The 22,727-nt window shown below is 55.6% G+C and overlaps 8 protein-coding genes across 8 annotated transcripts; 5 read left to right on the top strand and 3 right to left on the bottom strand.

Moving 5' to 3' along the window:
• Positions 1–5: 5 nt before the first annotated feature.
• Positions 6–2,865, bottom strand: N656DRAFT_783801 (aspartyl-tRNA synthetase). Its single transcript, XM_064816033.1, has one exon. The coding sequence runs from the start codon at positions 2,822–2,824 to the stop codon at positions 83–85; it is 2,742 nt and encodes a 913-aa protein (XP_064666411.1). The 5' UTR covers positions 2,825–2,865; the 3' UTR covers positions 6–82.
• A 782-nt stretch (positions 2,866–3,647) lies between these two features.
• On the top strand, positions 3,648–5,367 carry N656DRAFT_783800 (alpha/beta-hydrolase). The gene has a single exon (XM_064816032.1). It carries the CDS (start codon positions 3,858–3,860, stop codon positions 4,974–4,976), a length of 1,119 nt encoding a protein of 372 aa, XP_064666410.1. The 5' UTR covers positions 3,648–3,857; the 3' UTR covers positions 4,977–5,367.
• Positions 5,368–5,429: 62 nt separating this feature from the next.
• N656DRAFT_792294 (carbohydrate-binding module family 12 protein) lies at positions 5,430–9,444 on the bottom strand (the record flags this gene model as incomplete). The annotated part of the gene is made up of 12 exons (XM_064817064.1): positions 5,430–5,818; positions 5,960–6,162; positions 6,280–6,939; positions 7,022–7,152; positions 7,214–7,365; positions 7,398–7,682; positions 7,732–7,893; positions 8,097–8,319; positions 8,363–8,935; positions 8,989–9,270; positions 9,316–9,356; positions 9,408–9,444. The coding sequence occupies 12 exons, from the start codon at positions 9,442–9,444 to the stop codon at positions 5,430–5,432; spliced, it is 3,138 nt and encodes a 1,045-aa protein (XP_064666409.1).
• Positions 9,445–12,140: 2,696 nt separating this feature from the next.
• Positions 12,141–13,324, top strand: N656DRAFT_783796 (uncharacterized protein). The gene has a single exon (XM_064816031.1). The coding sequence runs from the start codon at positions 12,180–12,182 to the stop codon at positions 13,110–13,112; it is 933 nt and encodes a 310-aa protein (XP_064666408.1). The 5' UTR covers positions 12,141–12,179; the 3' UTR covers positions 13,113–13,324.
• A 628-nt stretch (positions 13,325–13,952) lies between these two features.
• On the top strand, positions 13,953–15,145 carry N656DRAFT_739183 (uncharacterized protein). The gene is made up of 2 exons (XM_064812778.1): positions 13,953–14,411; positions 14,496–15,145. The coding sequence occupies exons 1-2, from the start codon at positions 14,143–14,145 to the stop codon at positions 14,938–14,940; spliced, it is 714 nt and encodes a 237-aa protein (XP_064666407.1). The 5' UTR covers positions 13,953–14,142; the 3' UTR covers positions 14,941–15,145.
• A 392-nt stretch (positions 15,146–15,537) lies between these two features.
• Positions 15,538–17,210, bottom strand: N656DRAFT_771546 (FAD/NAD(P)-binding domain-containing protein; the record flags this gene model as incomplete). The annotated part of the gene is made up of 4 exons (XM_064813868.1): positions 15,538–16,224; positions 16,291–16,354; positions 16,416–16,974; positions 17,039–17,210. 4 exons carry the CDS (start codon positions 17,208–17,210, stop codon positions 15,538–15,540), a joined length of 1,482 nt encoding a protein of 493 aa, XP_064666406.1.
• A 1,521-nt stretch (positions 17,211–18,731) lies between these two features.
• On the top strand, positions 18,732–20,875 carry N656DRAFT_839542 (cytochrome P450; the record flags this gene model as incomplete). Its single annotated transcript, XM_064818905.1, has 5 exons — positions 18,732–19,116; positions 19,184–19,897; positions 19,958–20,039; positions 20,147–20,512; positions 20,854–20,875. The coding sequence occupies 5 exons, from the start codon at positions 18,732–18,734 to the stop codon at positions 20,873–20,875; spliced, it is 1,569 nt and encodes a 522-aa protein (XP_064666405.1).
• A 1,103-nt stretch (positions 20,876–21,978) lies between these two features.
• Positions 21,979–22,650, top strand: N656DRAFT_832067 (uncharacterized protein; the record flags this gene model as incomplete). Its single annotated transcript, XM_064818649.1, has 2 exons — positions 21,979–22,042; positions 22,139–22,650. The coding sequence occupies 2 exons, from the start codon at positions 21,979–21,981 to the stop codon at positions 22,648–22,650; spliced, it is 576 nt and encodes a 191-aa protein (XP_064666404.1).
• Between the last annotated feature and the right edge of the window lie 77 nt (positions 22,651–22,727).

The raw sequence follows: 22,727 nt of genomic DNA, 5'->3' as shown, positions 1-22,727 counted from the left end.
GTATCTAACAAAAGAAAGCCAGACGCGGAACAAACCAAGCCCGTAGGCACCCTCTCAACCACCCCACCCCAATGGAATCAACTCAAATCTCATCCTCAAAGAACCGAATCAACAACCGAATCCCCGAGATACTCATCCCCGGCGCACACAAATACACCAAATCATTCCTGGTCCCAAACTTCTCCCTAAACTCGCTCTTCTGCACCAACTTCAACTGCTGCGCAATCGTCCTGTAAGTTTTACTCAGAATCCTCGCCCTGACCCCATCCAGATTCTCCCCCGTCACCATATCCGGCAACGCGCCCGCACCGAACGTGACATTCTGCACCCCCGCCTTGGCAAGCGTCTGAATGGCGGCCGAAATGAGCGCCTCAATCGTCCCCGACGGCGAACCAGGGAAATCCAACGCAAACTTAATCTGGTACCCATTTGCAGGCGACAGGCGGTGCAGCACGCAAAGGGCTGCGATCTCGCCCTCCTTGGTCTCGGCCCAGAGGTACCGGCGGTGTTCCATGTCGACCCAGGGGCGGACCTCGGTGATGTGCACCTGCCGGGAGCCCTTGCGGGATTCTTTCCACTGGCGGATGCGCTCGTCGCAGCGCTTGCGGAACTCTTCCGGTACCGGCTGGTCGACGGGCTGCTCGTGGATGGTGACGCCCGCGTCTTCGGCCTGGCGCTCCTTTTTGGCTACTTTCTTTGCTGATTCGATCGGCACCCGTTCCTCGGCCACGCAGCTGAGCGTGCGCCAGCCGAGCTTGCCGCCGAGGATTTCTTCGACTTCGGGCGAGACGAGCAGCCAGAGCGGCCGCAGGTCCTTTTGCTTGCGCAGGTACTTGAGGAAGGACCGGATCACGGGCTGGTATTGGCGTGGGTCGCATAGTGGGTTGCCCATGACGAGGGCGTAGCCGTTCTCCTCGGCGTAGCCGACAGCTGCACCTGTGGCTTCGTCGCGCCAGACCTTGTAGCGGTCGTCAAGCCAGGATGTGTTGGTGGCGTCGCCGTAGTTGGCGATGAGCTTCTCGACGGGGGGCATTTCGAGCTTGGATTTGCCGTGCTCGTAGTCGTACGCGAAACGGATCGTGTCGGCTTCGGGATGCGGCAGACGGAGGATGGCTTGTTTCTGTTCCGGCAGGGACTTGGGATCTCGAGGGAACAGCGACGCGTTGCGGATGTCGCCGAGGTTTAGCATGAGAAATACCAGACGCTCTAAGCCGATACCGCATCCTGCATGCGGGAGAACGCCGTACTCGAAGCCCTGCAGGTACTCCTGCATGCCAGCTGGCTCGATGCCCGCTTTCTTCATCCGCTCGATGAGGACCTCCGGGTCGTGAATACGCTGGCCGCCCGTCGTGATCTCCTGCCCGCGGAGAAAAATGTCAAACGAGTTGGTGAACCTGGAGTCCTCAGGATCGAGATGGGTGTAGAATGGCCGGACCGAGGCGGGGAACTTGTCGATAATGTAGTAGTCTGTCTTGTACTTTTCCTTGATGAGCTCACCCAGCCGAATCTCCGCGCGGGTGCTGAGGTCTTCCGTCTCGGAGGCCTTATGGCCGTGATCGTCGGTCCAGCCGGACTCATTCAAGAGCTTTACCGCATCCTTGAATGGGATGATCGGCGTCTCGTCCAGCCAGACAAGATCCTCGTGCGGGAAGCGCGTCTTGATGATGTCCAATTCTCTCCGGCAGCGGCTATAGATGCCCTTGAAGATGCTCTTCATGAGATCGTCAATAATACGCAGCGCCTCGTGGTAGTCGCTGTTGATGGCCATCTCCAGATCCAAGCCGGTGTACTCGGTCAGGTGGCGGTGTGTGTTGCTGTCCTCGGCGCGGAACACTGGGCCGATCTCGAAGACGCGGGCAAAGTCGGCTGATATGCTCATTTGCTTAGACAACTGTGGGCTCTGGGCGAGGAAAGCGGTGCGGCCGAAATAGTTGGCCCGAAATACCTCGGCGCCAGATTCTGTGGCAGCGGGCATCAGCTTTGGGGTGTGGATCTCGATGAAGTTGTGGCCTTCGAGCACCGACCGGAAGATGCTGCAAATGGCTGAGTTGATGCGGAAGATGGACTGGGCCGTTGGCGTTCGTAGGAAAGCAATGCGGTTCATCACTCGAACTCTGGTCGAGGCTACCGACTCGAGCTGATGCGTCTCCTCGTCCTCCTGGACTTGGTCTATGCTGAAGACGTCGACGGGCAAGTGCTCCTTGACCGGAACGACAAGGTGCATGGAGTCGATCATGACCTCAAGCTCGCGGATGGAGCAGCCCTTGATCTCCTCTGGAGGCCTTTGCAGCTTGCCCCGGACGTGTACAAAGCTCTCCGTTGTCAAATGTTCCGCCCATCGCACAAAGTTTTCGGAAACCTCGCCCTCCCTATACGACAGAACGCCTTGTATAAGTTCGATCTGATCCCTCAGGATGATAAAGGCGAGCTTGGAGCTCAGCGATCGTACGTGATGCAATCGGGCGATGAAGTCGACCGACATGCCAGCATTGTCGGGGTTCCTCGCCAGCTCTTGAATTGACGAAGTCTTCGCAACGACGTCGGCCGTCTTGGTGCCGTATCGTGCAGCGATCTCCGGAGGATCCTCTTCGTGAGCCTTCTCTTCTTGCTCTTTGCGCCGTTGCTGGAACGAGCGCCTTTCATTTTCCCGCTCATCCTCCTTGATGCGCTGCTCCTGGGCCCTCTTGACTTGTTTTTCATGCCGGTCGTTGTCGAGGGCGGCGATGTTGCCAATATTTGGCTTGTGGATGTGGTTCTTGGCCGACGAATTTCCTATCAGGCGATTAAGTGCCAGAAGCGGCTTCTTCAGCCCACCCGGCGACATTGCGGGTGACTGATGTGGGGGATAAAAGTGCTGGGGTGCTGGGTGTCAATTAAGTTTGCACAGGACAGTTTGTGCTCAATGAAGGTTTTAAAGATTGAGATTAGAGAACCCTGATTGTCGTCTCAAGAGTCACCGTTGCGAAACAGAGGAAGCAATGGTTGTGCGTCAAGGTGGAACTGGAGGTGGCGAGAGGCTCAAATAAACATTAATGCTTATACGAAGGGTGGGAAGGTTCAAGAATCCTTGGCCACACACGACAGGAACTTGGTTGTTAGCCCACCGTAAGCCCTTGCGTTAAAACTGTTGCTAATATGGCTGGAACATGGTTTGCATCTTCCCAGTTTAGCTCAAGATGGCGCGCTGTGCAGGTTCAACTTGTCCATGGCTCAGGACGCGGCTTCCCAAGTGGGCGAAACACACAGCGAAAAACAGCCGCATGGGGGTCGGCAGGGGCCTCGGCAGGGGCACGAGTTGCCCGACCCGCCGTTCATTCATCGGCTAGTATGTCATCGAATTCTCACTTTGCAGTCTTTTTTGCTCCGGTTGGGAACGCGACTGGCGGGTCCTGCACAACATGGGATGTGCCTACGTCATGTTGGGTGACGTCAGTTAAGTGCCGGGCCCCAGCCAAGATCGTCAAGACCCACATTCCCGCCTGAGCTTCTGCTCCGCACCAATCGTGGTCCCTGGAAGCTTCTGTCCCTGTGGGGTCGCCCCGCCTGTCACTCGGTACATGCTCCCTAGCGTTCAGGGGCTTCAAGCCAGTGACATCAGCGCCGTTTGCTTGGAGCAGAAGCTCCCAACATCTCCCGTCGCGTCCAATCTCGAATTGAAGACTCGGAAGATCCAAACTGCGAACGGGTGTTGACTGAAGTCATGGCCCGGCAGTCATTTTGCCTTATTGCACTCACTTGACCAAATTCTAAGTCGCGTTTTCAAGGACTTCTTAAGTTCTAAACTGATAAGTTTTCTTTCAAAACTTCAACGCCGCAGAAGCCACTGAATGTAACTATAGCCACTCCCATTTGCAGCCATGGCCAAGGTGATCCCCACAGTAGACGGCATTCCCGTCATCCCGATTTCGGCCCCGAGACCTCCGGAGGAAGTCGACAGGAAACCGCTGGAAACGGCGCAGGATGCTCTCGGCTCTTCACCCCCGTCCCGGCTCGGGCTCCGCATCTCGGCCGCCTGGTGGAGATCCCTGCAATATGTTGGCATGACGATGCACTTCCTTGCTCCTCCGCGCCCGCCGAACCAGTCGTTCACCAAGACGATCCCGTCCACCATCTCCAAGACCAAAGGCAGCTTTACCCTCCAATTCTACACCCCCGCAGGGTACGAACAAGCAACCACACGCGGCGGCACCAAATTCCCCGCCGTCGTCAACTTCCACGGCGGCGGCTTCACCCTGGGCAGCGCCACCGACGACGCGCGCTTCGCCCGGTTCGTGCTCGAGGACTGCAACGCCGTCTTCGTCAGCGTCGACTACCGCCTCAGCCCGGAGAACCCTTTTCCCGTGGCCGTCGAGGACGCGGCGGACGCGCTGCTCTACGTGATCCGCTTTGCGGGCGATCTGCACATTGATCCCTTCAAGCTGGCGGTATCCGGCTTCTCTGCCGGCGCGAACCTCGCGCTTACCGCCCCGCTCTGCCTGGCGGAGCATCTCAAGACCGTGCGGGCATCGGGTCTGGATGTCCCCGCCCACTGTATTCGTGCTACCGCCACGTGGTATCCTACTACGGATTATACTGTGTCGCGGGCTGTGAAGAGGGCGAATTCGGTGAGGCCTGACCAGACGCTGCCGGATATGCTGACGTCGTTGTTTGATGCGTCGTATTTGCATCCGCCGAGTTTGAAGCTGGCGCATCCGTGGTTGTCCCCTAGCAAGGCTACGGATGAGGAGTTGGCGGAGGGGATTCCGGAGAGGGTCATTTTCTATACGTGCGAGTGGGATATGCTGCTGAAAGAGGGTGAGCTGTTTGCTAAGCGGCTGGGGAGCGCCCCGATTAATAAGGACGTGCGCTACAAGATGATTCCGGGAGTGCCGCATGCTTGGGACAAGTCGCCGGACCCGACTAAGCTGCCGCCGGGGGCGGAAGAGCTGTATCGTGAGTGCTGTAGGGAGTTGAGGGAGGCTTTTGAGAAGGATTGATACCCGGGATGGCATTATCTGTTTTGTGAGACGAGTCTGGGCACACAACATTTCTGTTTTCGTACCTCGCTTATGTGACGTCGCTCACTCCGGCTCAGGGCCGGGGGTGGAATGGAGACCACCCAAGGACGAGGCGTACGGGAGGGTAGCCGTGTGGAAGGGTTTATATGGGAATTCGAGTGATTTGGTGCAACACAACCAGAAAATGGCGGGAAACGAGCAATGAAGTCATCGATGGTTTCTGGCTCACATCTCCTTACCTTATTTAACTCATGATCTACTCATGATGGGAGATGGTAAAGAGACCGCGAACCTTGTCACTTTCCACATGCATACGTAAGGAAGCGCCCTGGCCTTGCCAGAGGGCACCATATGAGACAAATCCGATTCATTTCGAGATAACTGCAAACAATCCAATTTCATGACAGCCCAATACGTGATTGATACCTAGCCTTAGCTCCCCGGCACCCAAACACCGCCCTCCTTCTTCCAAACCGGCAAGCTATCATCACCCCTCAGCTTCACCAGCGTCGTCGGCAACGTAACCTCCCACGGATCCCCCTGCGGAACCTCCTGGCCCGGCTTGCCAAGCCGCTCGGCGAGCTCATCGGCAATGGGAACGTAGAGGTTGCTTGTGACGACCGGCAAGGGCCCGCCGTTCCACGGCTCGCCAAAGCGCATAAAGTGGTCGATTGCGCCTTCGAACCCGGGGCGTGCGGGCACGACCACCCGAGCGAACCCGCTTTTGAGGAACTCGTCGAAGACGGGATCCGGGTCGTTGATCGTTAGCTTGGAGACCCAGTTTGACTTGTCGCCCCAGAAATAGGGATATGTGATGTAAACTAGGATTTTGGTTATCATATGCGTGGCCGACGAAGATGTGTGAGAGTTCATTTTGTTGGGTTGGGTTGGGGGGGGGGGGGGGGGGGGGGGGGGGGGGGGGGGGCTGGCAAAGGGGAGAGAGAGAAAGCGAAGTGTCGTACTCATTTGATCCCACTCAAACGCCTGTTCGAAAAAACGGACGTAGACGCCTTCGGCCTGGGCCTCGTGCAGGTTGATCTCTGGTCGTCCACCTGGAGCAGGGTGGGTGATAGAGTTGAAGAGATCATAGTGCTGAGCGGTCAGGATGGAGATGCTGTGCTTCTTCAACTCGGACTTGATGGTGTTTAGGTTCGCCGTGGGGTTCCTGGTTAGGAAAATCGGTCAGTCCGTTGGGCAGTCTGCTGATCCCCGGAATGGATACCTAGTGGAAACAATGACAGTCGGGTTAAGGGGGGAAAGAAAAAAAAAAAAAAAAACTTACGTTCCCTGGATCGTAATACCCTCCTGCAGCTTATGGCGGGCGAGCTTTTCCTCATACTCTTGCATGCGGGCCTTGTACACCGTCATCAATCTGGCGTGGGTCTCAGCCTGCCACTGCTGCTTACGGCGGTCCGTGACGCGGCATAGCACCTCGACCGAGACCACGCCGTCTGAGGCGCTCCAGGTGCTGAAGCCCCAGGGAATGGACCCGCCGCTGGCAACTTTACTGCCGCTGTATGGGTTGGCGAGGCTTGTGCCCCACGACCACCTGCCATTATTCTCGAACCGGTGGGTTTCACTGCCGACCTGGGCGTCGATGACTGCCTCTTGCTTCCATGTGCTCCAAACAATTGAGATGGTGCCCCAAACGGCTTCGTAGCCAGAAGGGACCGAGAGGATGGCTCCGTGGCTGTAGCTGGTGCTGGGGTCACCGCCGCCGAATTTACTTTGGTCGCTGATAGTGAGGTAGTCCTCGGGCGGCGGAAGCACGTCGGTGGCCTGGTACATGAGAATGAGGTTGCCAATGTTGTTCTCGTTAATATCTGCCGGTCTTAGCGCAAAAGTCGACGGCTTCTCCAGCAGCAGGCCGGACTCGGTATTGGTGGCGGCCTCGGCGACCGCGTAGGTGAGAAACGCAGCGGGCTCGGGGACCATGAAATCGCTGATGGGAGTGTTTCCATGTCAATGTTGCTGAACCTTTGCTCAGGTAGGAAGGTACTAGAGCGAGCGTTGATTCAACTCACAACATCATTCGCAGTCCGTAGTTGAAGACGCGTGCCTCGTACACCTTGTTGAGCCACTGATAGACGCCCGAAATGTGTCCGGTGCCGTTGGCATTGTTGATTCCGTGCTGGTTTTCCTCGATGATTTCATTCTGTTTTCAATCGGTCAGGTGTTTGTCTCCCAAGCTTTGACGGCTTCGACGCCATACTTACCACAGAGGTTGTCGACCGCTTCTCCAAGACCCTCTCGGAGATCTTTTTCACCGTCCATTCGAGCACGTCCTCGCTGTATTTGCTCGCCGCCTTGTTGACCTCTTCGCCGCTCCGGCTCACGCTGCCCTCGACACTTGCGTCGATGCTCACGGCTGGACCGTATTTGGCCGACACTTTGAGCGACCCCCCTTCAAGCTCTGGTCGTCCTTGATGGTGTTGGACGCCTCCTTACTCATCTCGAACCGACTTGTAGTCGACAGCTCGTGCTCCTCGCTGGAATTTGTCTCGGCCTCAATGTTAATGACCCCCTCGGTCCTCGTCGTCTTCTTGTGCGTCCTGTGCTTGGTCTCCCCCTTGAGCACATTTTCGACATGGGCAATATCGGCTCCCTGGTAGCCTTTGAGCGTCTGTTTGACAACAAGTAGGTAAGCTACCCCCGACGGCGTGACCTTGCCCTTTGTCATTGGAACTCGCCCGTCAATAGGCAGTGCAGAAAGGGCGGTTGCAAAGCGCGAAACCCAGTGTCCGTACAATAGAGATGTAGCCTTGGACAGAACTGGTCCTTGATACGATGAAAGCGGACCCCATGCGGGAGTAGGTGACGTTTTCGCCCGAAGGTACCAGCTCCTGGAGTGCACGCAACACTTCATCCAGCTCCATGCGAAGGCCCTTAACGATGGCTACAAGACAGGTCCAGTTGTCAGCTCATTGCGCGGGTTGCTACTAGTAGATAGGCCCCAAGAAAAAGAGACACCAACAGTTTATAGGCTGTTTTAAAAGATTGGGTCGGTCTTCCAAGATCTTCAGTGTGTCAGCGCTGAGCCCTGACCTGGCACCTTCTTTGAAACGAGGGGTCCTCATCTCTGCAGCCACGTTCTTCCACGGCCCCAAAGGCCCAAGAATCCCTGTGGAACTGAGTAAATCTTTGGCGAGGGAAAATGCTCCTGTGGGCTCTGCTGGTGCAGGAGCTGGGGTAGGTCCTGGGGGCCCTCATCGGCGAGGGATGCAGAGGCTGCAGCGCTGGAAGTAGGACCGCCGGCAGCTGCCCTGATAGGCAGGTCAGACCTAGCGAGTGCAACTTTCCTCAGCGAGCTTCTGTAATCTAGCTGGTCGCCCAGATCGGTTTTCTCTTGTAAACTTTGCGTCGACTTCCGCCCCTGTGTGGTTTTCTGGTACGGTGACCTGAAGTTGGTTAGGATTGATTTTCACCAATTCAGTCACGGCCAAGCTGAGATTTTTGTGCTTCGCCAAAAGCTTCTGGGCTTCCTCTTCGGCCTCCTTGGCTGCCTTGATTTGGTTGTCTAGCTCCTTTATCTTCTCGTCGGCAGCCATGGCCAGGATGGACTTGAGATCCAAGTCTAGAGGGAGCAAAAACGTGCGTTTTCGGTAGAGCTGGACGTCGATCTCAGGAGCTTCAGGTTCACAGGCCCTGATGGCCTTCCATAGCGCAGGGGTAACCCGAGGTTCCCAATCCACCTGGGATCTGTGGGCTTGGATGCATTCGTAGATGATGTCTTCAAACCGAACGCGGTCCCCGACGTTGTAGTTTTTGTGTGGGGCCCAGCCTGGTTCACTACGTCTGGGGTGCTCCTCAGGCTGCGTCTCCGCATCGGAGGAAACGGCACGAGGCTGCGAGGTAGAGGGAGTTGAGACAGCCTTTTCGATTAGCTCCATGTCGCGAAGCTGGTCCGCAATCGCCGCTAGGGGGAGAGCGTGTGCCTCCTATTCCGACATCAGAACGGCAGGAGTAAGAGGCCGGGGAGCGACAATCTTACTTGAACATATTTAACAGCAACAATCGAGTCCTTCAGGGCCCCTTTGAGGCTCAAAAAGTCTTCTTGCCTGACAAGGTTGGAGGGCTGTTGCCCAAAGACTTGTTCTACAGTGTTGATGACAGGCTCCAGCTGGGCAGCTCCAGCCCGCTCTAGGTTGTCGACCAGCAAGCTGAACTGGACAAGCTTATTCTGAAAGTCGGTGCCGTCGGCGGAGCTGACGAACCGGTTGGATTTGATGAAATCTTTGCATACAGCCTGGATACTGTCTCGAGGGGTCGAGGACTATGCTGCCTCTTTGAGCTTCGCCTGAAAATCACTCTCCTGGACCAGGGGGATGAGAGGGCGGTTCGGATCCCCCTTGATGGGGGCTGCAGACCGTTAGCAATGCGATTCAATGCATAGTGGTGTTGCCAACATACACCGGAGAACCACAAATCGGAAAAGTGGCTCGGTCATGACGCGGACGTTCGTTGTAGCTGGACCAAGGTCTGGAATACAGCAGAGGATGCCTAACGTAGGTATGCAAGGGTGAAATCCACGGATGGGTTACTACCGGGGGTTTATACTGGCTTGGACATAAGAATACCTGGTAAGGTCGCCTGCCTTGTGGCGGAAATACCAGTGCACAATCGGGGTTCCAAGTTCAGCCCCAAAGGTATTCCGACGCCCACAGAGTGGTGGAGCGTCGCCTCAACTTTGACCACAGCGGTCCAAGGGAAATTACATCGGGCTTTCCTCATGGTTTTGAAAGCTCAAATAAAGGAGGTCCTGGATTTCCTGCTGCTCCCGTCATAGGTGCGACCACATGTCAAAGAGGTTTTCAGCCACGGCTGCCCGGTTTACGCGGGAGGGCGTTGATCATGCCGTCCGTCTGCCGCGGGTTGCGCCGGGTTAGGCAAATGGATGCCATCGGTCTGACACATGTCGCGTGTTATCACCGACGCCATGCTGCTTGAAAAACGCATTGAAGAAATGGGTGTATTCGGTGAAGTCGGCTGGAGGGTTGAAGGGGGGAAACAGAGCCAAGCGCAGTGCCCGCAGTGGCCCCAAATAAATACAGGTCATGTCCTGGTTCCTCCTTCCCACTTGACATGCTTGAGAGGTGAATGACAGGCCAACAAATGCTGGCTGGCCAGAATTTGATCAACCTTAGGTTAGCATTTTGTTTATAAGATCCGTAGGTACCTACAGGTAGGTAGTTAGTCCTTGACCTCAGTGCTCGAGCGGCCTTTTTGAGACTTTTAAGTCCACTAACCCTCAACCTCGAGACGCCAAAACCCAAAACCGTCATGTTCGATCAGGCTCTCAAAGATGCTGCAGCCACTCTCGAGGGCCATTTGATTGCTGCATCCCCAGTAGATTCCATTGCCGTTGCACGACAAATCTACAAGATCAAACGAGATCAGTGGGTCAACAATTCACTTGCTGTGTTGTCAAGATATGGGAGTACCTCAGATGGTGTGATGCGATGCACAATGTCGTCGTCAACCAAGCCGAAGACATTGTTCACTGGGACAAGGGACCAGGACGAGATAAGCTGTGGGCGCAACGCATCAAAGATTACGAACAATATCTCTCCGCTATACAGAGGGATGTTACCAAGCTCTACCCTGCTTGCAGGAGGATCACCAGGCCGTCTACGCTCTCCCCATTCCGAAAAGCCGCAAAGTCACCGGCATTCGTCGATATGTTCAGAGTCAGGTTTTTGGCATGGTACCAGACCCAGCAGGTAACGCCTACTTTGCTCTCAGAAACCGTCAATACAACCATGACAAGGTTCATGCTGCAGCACAAAGAGATTGTTGCTGTTCTCAAGGCAGTGCACACAACTGCGCATCCTGGCCAGCCGGGACACCAGCTTGCCATGGATACTCTGGACTCGTGCATCACCTTGATTGCGGCCCTTGGAATCAGCAATAACCTCTATCCACTCTGCGAGGCAAAGCATATCCTCCTGCTCGCCAACTTGACGGAGCCAGAGCGCGCTGTGTTAGCTGCTGCTTTTCCGTTGCCCATCGCCGATCGACTTTTCAGGGCCGGCCGGATCATGTACACTCCCAGCAGACTCGGAAACGTCTATGGTGGAGAACCTGAGGCGTGGAAAAAGACGGTGGCTTGTGCTGATAAGCTGCTACAAAATCAAGAAGCGTGGAGGACGCTGGCTGACGCCGCCGAGACGATTAGACTCAAAGGGAAACTCCCTAACCGGGCTCACAGTGATGTCGTCGCGCGTCTCCCAGTTCTCACTGCCCAGAAGCTTGGTTTATCAACCCCGAGCTATCAGGAGCCAGAGGAGATGGTGCGCACTCTATGGGGAAAGCTGTCCACAACCTTTCCCTGGATAGAAAGAAGCCCAGCCTACCTCGATCAGCACGCCGTCCGCCGAATTTTGTCTGTCGGACCAGACGTGCCGCAACTACAGTGTCAGCTTCAAAGCGAACTGGCAGAGTCGTTTCTCGGCGCCCTGCTGCGACACAAGTTGGGCAAATACGTCTTGGACATTGCCCTGCCGCCTGGCTGCATGCTTGAGTTCGTGCCGGGACATGGGATATCCGTCCCGTACGATCCATCAAAGATGCGATCACCGCAGGTTACGGACGGCGTGCTGGGTTACTTTTTGAATGGCATATTTTACATTGCGGCCATCCTCGAGATCAAACTCCAAGGGCTCGGGTGTCGCGAGTTCCGCTTCTCCAAGGTCAAACTCGAGGCGCTCACTCGACAAGAACGGATCACGCTTCGTGCATCGGCGGCAAGAGTGTGGGCCCGGTTGGTTGAGGTGTCTGAAAGAACTGGAAGCAAGTTCCAAAAGGAAGTTGACGATTTCCTTCCCCAAGTATGTCGCCAATCTGCAACATCAAACTTGTGCATGACCACTGCAGTTTACTCACACGCGCTGTCCACCTTGATAGATACTGGCTTCAGAAACGGGGGATCAAGTGACCCGTGATCTCGATCGTCTTCTCAACTTTACAGAGCTCCAGATTCACGGCAGTAAGACTAGGGTCGAGCTTCTTCAGAACCCGAGCAAGCAGACAACAAAATTCATCGCAGTCATGCCTCGAAAAGGCGACTTTGCGGCCCTCAAGAAGACCGTTGACGATGAGAACAAGCAGAGAGGCACAACCTTCGGGTTCGAGCCTCTCGCGTTACCCTTCGACGCCGACGAACTGGAGCGTCTCTGCGCCTCCATGACTGATGCAGCAAACCGGCTCGCATTCCCGCCGCCCACCACACCCGGGACAAGCCCCACAGACTTCATCACATACATCGAAAGGCTCTACACTCTGGCGACTGCTTACCTCGCCACCCCGGGTAGCCACGAGGTCAAAAGCCCAAACAAGGCCGTCATGCAGTGGCTCCGGCACAAAGAGTACGCCGGCCCCGCCTTCCAGCGGACACTCGGCAACCTCGATGCCCAGTGGATCGCCCATGTCACCAAGTCCGGTCTCACCATGATCGACTGGGTGGCCGACCCCTTGCAGCCCGTCAGCATCAAAGTCTCCCACTTTGGTGCCGCCCTCGACGGCGTCACGCTCGAATCGAAGATGCAAACCTTAGCCAATATTCTCGACAGCCGGCTGAACATCAGCGACCTCCTCGGCTGGGCTGGCGACCTCATCACCTTTTATGTCGACTGGCAGGTTGCGGCGCGCGCGTCCAAAACAAAGCTCGCAGGTGACGATTTCTGCCTCGAGCGGCTTGCGCAATCAGCGTACAAAAAGATGTTTGACACGACAGCAAAGCTGCGGGACTTTGTCGAGGACGTAGACGCGTACAACATTGGCATGGCGCTCATGGCCGACCCAAAACGCACCATTGTGCAGGAGGTGAAGGAGTTGTTCCGCCCTGCGGGGGGGTATACGAAGCGGTTTCAGCGGTTCTGGAAAGCACGCTTGGGGGGTTCGGTCAAGACGGCGGCGGACTTGGCAAATCATCTGCTCTCGACGGACAGCCTGGTGGATGGAATTGCGTATGCAAGGGAGCGGATTATTGCCGGCAAGGAGCGGAATAGGAAGATTTCTCCACCGATTGTGAGGCCAGAGGCGCTGGGAGCAAGTACGAGGATGGAGTTCTGTGAGGGTTTCGCGCAAGTGATGGAACAGCTTGCTGCCTTTGGATAGGAAGGGCTGCGAGGAGAAGACACTGGGCAGGGTAGGTATCGCTAGAATTGATGAATAGCATGCTCAGTAAGCCTCAAAAGAAACGCCACAACGTGCCCATCCCCCCCTTTTTATCAGGCCGACAGTCTTGATCTCTCGGCCATGAGATTATTAGTAATCCTTGCATGTTGAGCACAGCCACATACTCCCAGGTATGATTTGGATCAAGGGAGTACACATAGTGAGATGCTGGTGCATATTCGAATCTGCGAGGGTCAAGCAAGCAGTCTACGAAACAGGTACCGTATGATCTCGCGAATAAGGAAAATTAGATGTGGCTTGCCCAGCCAACCCAGCACAGCAAAATCGAGCAAAAGATGCAGGACAGCCACTCTAGCCACACTTGCCCTGGTGCTCCCATTGGTGGATGTCTGACTTTGCGGGCTGGGCATATCCACATCTAATTTTCCTTATTCGCGAGATCATACGGTATGTACAATTTGTGTAAACGGGCGGGAGCTATATACGCCTAGCGAGCCGTGTGTAGAAACCCAGGCGAGTGTATCTGTACCCATATTTAGCCTAAGTCACTGCTATATCTGCCGCTCTTGCATGGATATAGGTAGGGGAAGTACTCTACACCACCCAGGAGATGTGAGAGGCCATAGTACCTTTGGGTGCGAAGCTTATACGTTTGACATGGAGGTTAGGGGCCTGGGGGTACATCTGGCCATCCATCTCCCAAAGAGACAACACCGCCGAAGCATGGTTGCTTGTGCAATGGGAGAAAGAACTAGGGAGGATGAAGGGAGGCCGTTCAGGATCCCGTACACGGGGCCAAGACCTCCGAACTGTGGAGCAAATCAGTATAAAAAAGCGGAGGAATGCCGTGGCACAGGCACAATAAGACAATTCCGGGACGCGGCAGCGGAGGAAGCAGCCGCGAGTTCTCACACATGAACACCTACTTCAGGTAGCCTCCCCGCCCCCCGAGGCTCGCACTCTTCTCATTACCTCCTATCCCAACGACTGCTAGAGACATACACCCATCATGTTGGGCCACGCTGCTTTCGCCGCCCTGGCTCTCCTCCCTTTCTCCCTCGCCCAGATCTCAGAGGGCTTCGAGAGCGGATGGGATCAAGCCGCATGGCCTACCTACGCGCCCGACTGCAGTCAGGGGGGCAAAATCACGCTCGACAGCTCCACTGCCCACAGCGGCAAGAACTCGATGAGGGTCGACGGTGCGGGCGGCTACTGCGGACACATCTTCTTTGGCACCAACAAGGTTCCTAGCGGTGATGTTTACGTTCGGGTGTGGCTGTAAGTTCAAGCCAGTCATCCCCACGGCAGACAAGCATGTATGATTTTGATATGATGCTAACCACCCTCCCCATCTCACAACAGCAAAGCCTCCAAGCCCTTCACCGACGCCCACGTCACCTTCATCACCATGCCGGATTCCGCCCAGGGCAACAAGAAACACCTGCGCATCGGCGGGCAGAGCAAGATCATGATGTACAACCGTGAGTCGGACGATGCGACGCTGCCTGACCTCTCTCCGCAGGGGATTGCCACGTCCAAGGCGCTTCCGACGGGCACCTGGCAGTGCCTGGAGTACCATCTGGGCACGGATGGGAGTGTTGAGACGTGGCTTAACGATGCGGTGGTTGCGGGCTTGACGAGCAAGCCGGGGGTCTCGAACCCGAATGCGGCTCAGTGGCAGAGGAGTAGTATTAAGCCGAGGGTTACGGCGGTCAATTTCGGGTGGGAGTCGTATGGTGGGGATGCGAATACATTTTGGTATGATGATATTGTGATTGGGTCGACGAGGGTTGGGTGCTCGGCTTGATTGATGTGACTGGACGGGAGATGCCGATGGCTTCATGTTTTGGTAGGGGCAGGTCGTTGGGGAAGGGCCTGGCCAGTTGAGACTGGCAATCATCTCGTTGAGTTTGTTTGTTAGGATGTACCGCGGTCGTAAACACTGCTCGCCCCTGACTGCGGGATATATCAGTATTAAGGGGTAGCATCGAACTCAAAGCTGCGTCAACATCAAAACTTGTTGAGGTTGATATAGATGAGTGAACACTATATCGCTGCATCGAACTGATTCGGGAATCCCGAAAAAGGGACAGTAGGTCTTGGAGCCCTCTACCAGACTACCAACATAACACCTCGTGCTACTAATTGTGATCCTACCATATCTCTCTCCAACTTACGACTGGAAAGTAGGTACCTAGGTAGTTAAGGTACCCGCACCACTAGACAGATTCAGGGGTCTGTGAGAAACTCCATCGACACATGATAGAACCTGTTGTAACATTTGAGAGGAACCTAGTAGGAGTGCCTAGTCGTGAAGCGACGGCCATTCTAACTTATTTCAAAACAAGTTAGCAAGCAATATCGAATTGTTTATCTTCCCTTCCCAACCCGCCCCTGACTGCCCTCAGCGCCAATTCCCCTCCCCCAACGTAACCGGCTTCCCATTCCTCACCTCCTCCAGTATCTGCTCAATACTCCACGGCTGGTACTTATACCCCGGCGGGTAGTTTGGCGGTATGCTATCATCCTCCTCCAGCGGCACCCCCCTCTTCATACTCTCCACGACCTTATCATACACCTCATACGCATACTTCTCCGGATCATGGCTCCAAATCCACATGGGCAACTTAGGCTGTGCCAACCTTGGATCAACCTTGACCCTATCCCAATCCGTCTTCTGCAGCAACTCAGCATTGCTAAACCCCATCTTTTGCGCGCACGAGTTGCGAATAAACCGCATTCGAACATGCGCGCGCACCGACTGGGGGATGTTCGCCTTGCCACCAATCTGCAGGCATGATGCTAGGGAAATGGCGTCCTCAATGGCCTGCGTCGCGCCGTTGCCTGACGCGGGGAGAAAGGAATGGGCTGCGTCTCCAATGTTGACTACGCGCCCTGCCGGGGAAGCCCATTTGGGTTGAGGGTTCCGCCAGAACAGCTCAAAGTTGACGATGGTGTCGGGAGGGGTTAGTTGGACGAGGGCTTTGAAGATGGGCGCCCAGGGCCGGGCCCCGACGCCGTTGTCGATGTTTTCGAGGACTTCGTCCGCGGGGATGGTGTTGTGCCAGGATTCCTTTTCGGAGCCGGTGACCTTGAGAGATAATGTTAGTGGAGGTGCTTTGCCAAAGGTTCGATCTCAGAGCAGGCAAGGGCTTACATCGTGGTTCATGATCCATATGATGGTGTTTTCTCGGGTCAATGTCAAGGCATAGGTCCCCGGACTGTTGACATACTGTCAGCGAGATTCCCTGGACACTCCAACAGAAGAGTATGGCAACGTACCCCAACCAAGTCCGAATAATCGGCTCAGGCCCCGTCTTCCCTTTCATCATCCTAAAAAACCTCTTCACCTCCGGATCCTTATCAAGATGATGAACAGGAAACGCAGCCCGCCACATGGCCCTGCCCGACTTCATCGCCCTCACCTGGCCACCAACAAGCCTCTGACTCTTCGACGCCACCCCATCAGCGGCAATCACCACATCCGCCTCGAACCTCTCCCCCTTATCCGTCACCACCCACGCCCTGCCCCTTTCCTCATCCTCAAAGTAATCCACCACCTTCTTGCCAAACTGAATGTCAACCCCCAGCTTTTCCACCTGGCGGACATACATCCTGTACACCAGCGGCCGCATCTGGAAGGTCCCGGGGGGCGTGTCCGGATCCAGGCCCTCGTCTCGCAGCCGCTGGGAGACGAGCAGAGGGGGAACCATTTGAGTCCCGTCGTGCTTGAAGGTTTCGATCCAGCAGTTGTGCAGCGAGATCTGGTCGTACTCGGCTGCCAGGTCCGGCCAGTGCTTGAAGAAGCGGGTTGCGGATAGGCCCATGAAGTACATGTCGCCTTTTCAACGGTTAGTCTCTGATTGCAAGTACAAGTACTGGTAGGTGGGAGGGGATAGACGAACCTGCGGTGTTGATGTCGTTGTTCTTCTCGAGCACACGCACGCTGTGCCCCTTGCGGATGCACTCGATGGCGGCCGTCAGCCCGGCCAGGCCGGTGCCTACGATCAGCACATCGATGCCGCTGGGCGGGTAGGACCCGACGGGTTTGCAGTCTGAGTCAAGTGAATGCGGCATTGTGCCATTCTGTGTTCCAGCGAGGGAGTTGACCTGACCAAAGTCAGGGGTGAGATCAGGATACTTACTGGGTGGAGGTGAGCATTCACTGTACCCCTATATAGAACCTCTCGCATATCTCTTCCGGCGCTTCCGGTGACCATGACACTAAGCCGACGCTGGTCTACCGCCAACGAGCATCATCTATCAGCCCTCATCAGGAGATATTTTGCTATCCCAGCCTAGCTGGAACCTGCCGCCACGGCCACCGGTGACTGCAGCTGCGTGTTCATGCAGCCACTCAGACATCCAGAGGAGAGTGATGCAGTATGTTACATGTAGTATCACATGCCACCACGCTCATGCTTGACACGGCCAATTTGCTTGCATGTGTTCCTGCAGACGAAAGTATCGCGTGACCGGCGGTAAGTGGGCACAGGATGTAATAGAATGCAAGGTACCTTAGGCATCTCAATCCTCCAGTCTGAAGCGGTGCTTGTCCCAGCACCCCGTGTGGGCCAGGCGAGGTCAATAAAGTTGCGGGAGACATGCTGCCTCTTACACCAGCTGACCGTGCAGGTAATGGGTACTTGAGATTATCATACTCTCGTCTCGGCGCTTAAGCTCTTTCCTGCGTGTCCTCAAGATCCAAGCTGCCGGTGACAGGCTCACGAGCAGGGGCAGGAGTGGGCAAGGTCACGGTGTATAGAAGAACAGATGCCCACCAACCAGGTAGTTAGAGTTCATGATCTCCAACAGCTCTGGGTTGAGAGGGCTCATCGGAGGCTTAGGAATGCACTCACTCACTAGTAGTATGGTAGATGCCTTGTTTACATTCGGGCTCCCAAGGGCGAGCGAAGAGCGCCAGCTCTAGGATTTATGTAAAGGATGATGATAGAAACCTCAACAACCCTTTACCATTACGGCATCGTGATTTCATGTGTGCAGCGCTCTTAGCAAATGATTACGACAGCGAGCGTTGTTGTCTCCTGCGTTGTCCGGTACCTTAGCGCCGTCATTCTGCATTAGGGGCTCGGGGACTTACACCTCCTGTCCACACTGTCAGACAGAACACACCAGAAATGGCGAATCAGCTGTTGAATTTACCCCTACTTCACGCGTTAAACTCTGTTGAAGACTGGATTCATAGCTGCAGTACGCAAGCCTTCAACTTGTTCGTCGACATCTTCATAATACAAAGCCATTCTTCCACTCATCTCAACTGAACAGCTCCCAACAACACGAATACAGGGCGTGTGGCCGGGCGAGATGAGACGTTGCTGCCGCCTCGACGCACCTCGGTCTGCGACTCATGGGCGGGATGGAGAGTAAAGTGCGGTGTGCTGTCAGGTCCTGAAAAAAAGCCAAAAGCCTGCTCATCATTCAGAGCAAAATAAAGATGAACATTAGATGTTTCTTTTTTAGCCAGAACCTCACAGGTTTGCCACTTCTTCCTTCTCCGGATCCCAGGTAACGGTAATCGCCCCCATAATCCGCTCGCGACAGCCTCTCAAAACTGCCAGCTCGTTCCGGTCGGCAAAGATGCAGCCCGTTATTCTTGGGCTCTTGGTGATCTTCATTCTCGGGATCGCCATCGGCCACTTCATCAAGACATTCCGGGAGCTGAACGATCCCAATGGCCCGCCTGGACCGACTCTAATCCCCTATCTGGGCCGCATCCACGACCTGCCCATCCAGTATATGTGGATCAAATTCAAGGAATGGGCCGACAAGTACGGCAGCGGCGGGTTGTACAGGACACAGATGTTGGGCACCAAGTTCCTCATCATCACCGACGAGAAGATCGCAGAGGACCTCCTTGTCAGGCGGGCCAAGTACAACTCGGATCGCCCACAAGTCCAGTCCCTGTTTGACTCCAAGAGCTCCAGCGGGTCAATGGAATACCTGCCTCTAATGGGCCGGAACGGTTTGTCCTCCCCTAACCCATGTTCATCCATTACCCCTGACTCACCTCACCTCCCTGTTCACTCCAGAGTACTGGTCTCGCCAGCGCAAACTCGCGCACGCCTACCTCACCGAAGCCACCAACGCGCACTACCACGGGGTGATGTACTTCGAGGCCAAGCGGTGGCTCGCCCGACTCATCCAATCCCCCGACGACTTCCAGACCTCGCTCGAGGACATGTCGTCCAAGATCATGTGCCAGCTAACCTGGGACGACACCTCCATGAGCCGCGAGCTGACTACCAGCGCCTGGGGCTTGCTCAAACAAATGTCCCCGGCAGGGCCCATCACCAATGTTCTAACTCCCCTCTGGCATCTGCCGTTGTGTCTCAACCCGTGGAAGCGGGCCGAGAAAAAGAGACATGATGAACAGCAGGCTTGGTGGATGCAGCGGTTGGTTGAGAGCAAGGAGAGGTTGCGCAGGGGGGAGCTGGGGCATTGTTGGACGAGGCAGTTTCTGGAGAGGCAGCAGCGGGAAGGGGGGAAGATGTGTATCTCGGGGGATTATGAGGCGTCGTCGGTTCTGGGGATGCTGGCGCTGGTGGGGATCTTTACGATTGCTGGCCCGCTGTCGTATTGGTTGGTGGCGATGGTGCATCACCCGGAATGGCAGGAGGCGGTGCAGAGGGAAGTTGATGTCCAGTGTGAAGGCCGGATGCCGACGCTGGATGACATGCCGAAGCTGCCCGTTCTGAGAGCGTGTATCAAGGAGACGATGAGGTGGAAGCCTAACGTGCCGACCGGTAACCACTTATGAGGACATTCTAGGTCTGGCGTGCTACCTTCTAACACTCACTCTTCAGGCGTCGCCCACGAAGCGGAACGAGACGACGTCTACAACGGGTACTTCATCCCCAAGGGAACCCGTCTACTACCTCTCGACTTGTACGTACTTACCCCCTCCCCTTTTCCAACCCCTGTCTTTTCCCCCATCCCTCCCCACCCCTCTCCCAAAACCAACCCACTAACCACTCCCAATTTCATTCCCACAGAGCCTTCCTCCGCAACCCCAAGCGGTACCCCGACCCCGACTCATTCCGCCCCGAGCGCTGGCTCGAGCCAGGCTGGCCGACCTATCAAACCCCCTTGACCAAGTACCCCACCCTCAAGGGCATGTCCTCCTTTGGCTGGGGGCAGCGCCAGTGCCTGGGGATGGCAGTCACGCAGGACGAGCTGGTGGTGGCGTGTGGCGCGCTGGCGTGGTGCTTCAATCTCAAGCCCAAGCGGGATCCGGTTACTGGAGAACATTTTCCGGTGCCGTTGGATAAGTCAAACTCGCTGCTTATCATCAAGCCGGATCCGTTTCGCATGGAGTTTGAGCCCAGGAGTGAGGAGCGGAAGAGGGAGGCGTCAAGGTTGTGGGAGAGGGCGGAGAGGGACATGGAGGATAAGAGGGCCAGGGACGGGGTTGGGAAGGCTGGGGGTGTAAGGAGGGTGGGTGAGGGTGAGGGGAGGAGGAGGGAGAGGGTAGCGTCGTGGTGTGTTGGTTTGGAGATGGAAGGGTTGGAAAGGAAGGGGGAGGGGCCTGTTTCTGTTTAGATGGTATCGAGTTATGGCTGGGGCTAGGAGTTCATTGCTGGGTATCGCCTTGGGGATAACCGATAACCGTTGTATGTATTGTAGAGGTAATGCTCAAAATGATCGTCTTGAAGATACCTACTCAATCCTCAAATGATTGTTTTTGTTTACCATATTGTAGTTTGAACGGCCTCAACCCCTGAACTTGTTCAGATTAAGTGACCAAGCAAGGGTTTGGGTGCCAACCCGGTTGGTTGCTCGTGTCAGCCACAGGGGGTGGCGCATACCCAGTGCCCCTTCAGGGGGTGGCCGGTATCAACAACTCTTTCCCGGGACTGCGCTCCCCTGCAGCTGTACCGATTACAGTCCAGATGGTCAACTAGCCGCGATTACGGGCCTTCGCGGACACTGTTGAAACCGGTGCTGGTAATATTAGCAGTCCTGGAAGTGTGCCCATGTTCGCTGCACTACCAGCCTACATACATGTATGATGTACCTTACCAATGATGCCTGGTCTTTCGCAATGGCAAATCCCAATCTCGTTTAACTTTATATGTCCATCAGTACCTATGCATGCAGTAAGTGAGCAGGCACTTTATGCCTACCTAGGTATTGTACCTACTAGTGTCCTGTATCCATGCTAGTACCGGGCGCCGTAAGCTGCATGTGCATCCTGCGCGGCGGTCTGTTGAACGCAGACAATGTTCTCACCTGGCTGTTAAAGAACCAAGGCTTCTTGTTCAGCCTCGAGCTTAGCATTTCTAGACACTTTACCGGCTCTTGAACCACATCGAGGGAATGGTACCTACCTGACTTATTGCCATCGTAGGCGTGTATTATATGATCTTCAGCGTCAGCAACCCTGAGAGCACGTCTCCTCCTCTCTCAGGGGCCGGTCAGCAAATGACCAGTTAGTTACATGTATTTTTGGAGCGACTGCGAGACAGTTTGACCATATGCAAACCGGAAACACCGGACCAACAACTAAACGTCTTCATTACGTGCCTGAGGGGGCACTCACTCCGTATGTACCTGTCTCAGTCTCATCTTGGCGAAGGGTTTCACGATTTTGAGTCGTCATGTGTGATGTGAGATTTGATGTCTGACAGCCCCTGAACCCCCCGAATCCGACTTGATCCTCTCTGGAGCCCTAACCTCCCATCTCCCATCCATTTCCACGCAGCGCCAGCAGCGTCTCTCTCCAGAATCCCATCGTAGCTTTCAGGACCAATATTATAAAATCTTTACCCTGAAATCCACCCACAACAACCAGCCTGAACCACAAAACACCAGCACTGCCGCCACCATGCCAGCCACGACGACCGACGCCGTCCTGGGCACAACAATCGCCTTCTCCTTCATCCTTCTCGGTGCGTCTGCACCCATCCCGCCCCCATCCAACCCCCCAACCCTCAATTCCATTCAACCCCGCTAACCCCCAACCCCATACCCTTCCACATTTCCAGGCAACGCCATAACCCAGTCTTACATGTCCGTCCCGGCTCTCCTCCTCGACTTTCCCCCGCCTACCTCCCCTTCCCAACCCGCCGCGGCCCGCCATCTCGGGCGGCAGTGGCCCATCTTCTGGCGGCTGGGCAACGTGTTCTTCCGGCCCATCAGCACGCTTGGCATCTTCGGGTACGCCTATGCCAGCTGGATGGCGGCGGTGCGGGGATACGGACGTGGCGCGGATTGGCGGTGGTATGCCCTGTCGTCGGTGTGTCATTTGGTCACGGTGGTGCATTCGGCTGTTAATATGCAGCCGATTAACGCTAAGCTTGAGGGGTTGCGGTTTGCTAAGGTCAAGGAGAAGGATGTGGATGATGGGGTGGGTGATGGGGTTGGGGTTGATGTGGATGTGAGGCGGGCGGAGGAGTATGCTAGACGCTGGGCGAGGCTGAATGTGGTGAGGATGGTCATGCCGTTGGTCGCGGGGTCGGTGGCGTTGTGGCAGTCGATGAGGGAGCATGTGCGTTAAAAATAAAAAGGGGGTGGTGAAGACTCGATGGGGTGGGTGAGGGTCGGGTGACAACCCCGAGGTTGGGGGAGGGGAGG

The sequence above is a fragment of the Canariomyces notabilis genome (genome assembly GCF_033297395.1).
Source record: "Canariomyces notabilis strain CBS 508.74 unplaced genomic scaffold N656scaffold_29, whole genome shotgun sequence".
NCBI lineage: Eukaryota > Fungi > Ascomycota > Sordariomycetes > Sordariales > Chaetomiaceae > Canariomyces > Canariomyces notabilis.
This window is presented reverse-complemented; position numbering and strand designations above follow the sequence as displayed.

What these genes read in the sequence shown, in the direction of transcription:
- N656DRAFT_783801 (XM_064816033.1), bottom strand. Translation starts at nt 2,824, where the DNA reads ATGTCGCCGGGTGGGCTGAAGAAGCCGCTTCTGGCACTTAATCGCCTG.
- N656DRAFT_783800 (XM_064816032.1), top strand. Translation starts at nt 3,858, where the DNA reads ATGGCCAAGGTGATCCCCACAGTAGACGGCATTCCCGTCATCCCGATT.
- N656DRAFT_783796 (XM_064816031.1), top strand. Translation starts at nt 12,180, where the DNA reads ATGACTGATGCAGCAAACCGGCTCGCATTCCCGCCGCCCACCACACCC.
- N656DRAFT_739183 (XM_064812778.1), top strand. Translation starts at nt 14,143, where the DNA reads ATGTTGGGCCACGCTGCTTTCGCCGCCCTGGCTCTCCTCCCTTTCTCC. An exon ending in GTTTACGTTCGGGTGTGGCT is followed by an intron (nt 14,412 to 14,495) that starts GTAAGTTCAAGC and finishes ATCTCACAACAG; the next exon opens with CAAAGCCTCCAAGCCCTTCA.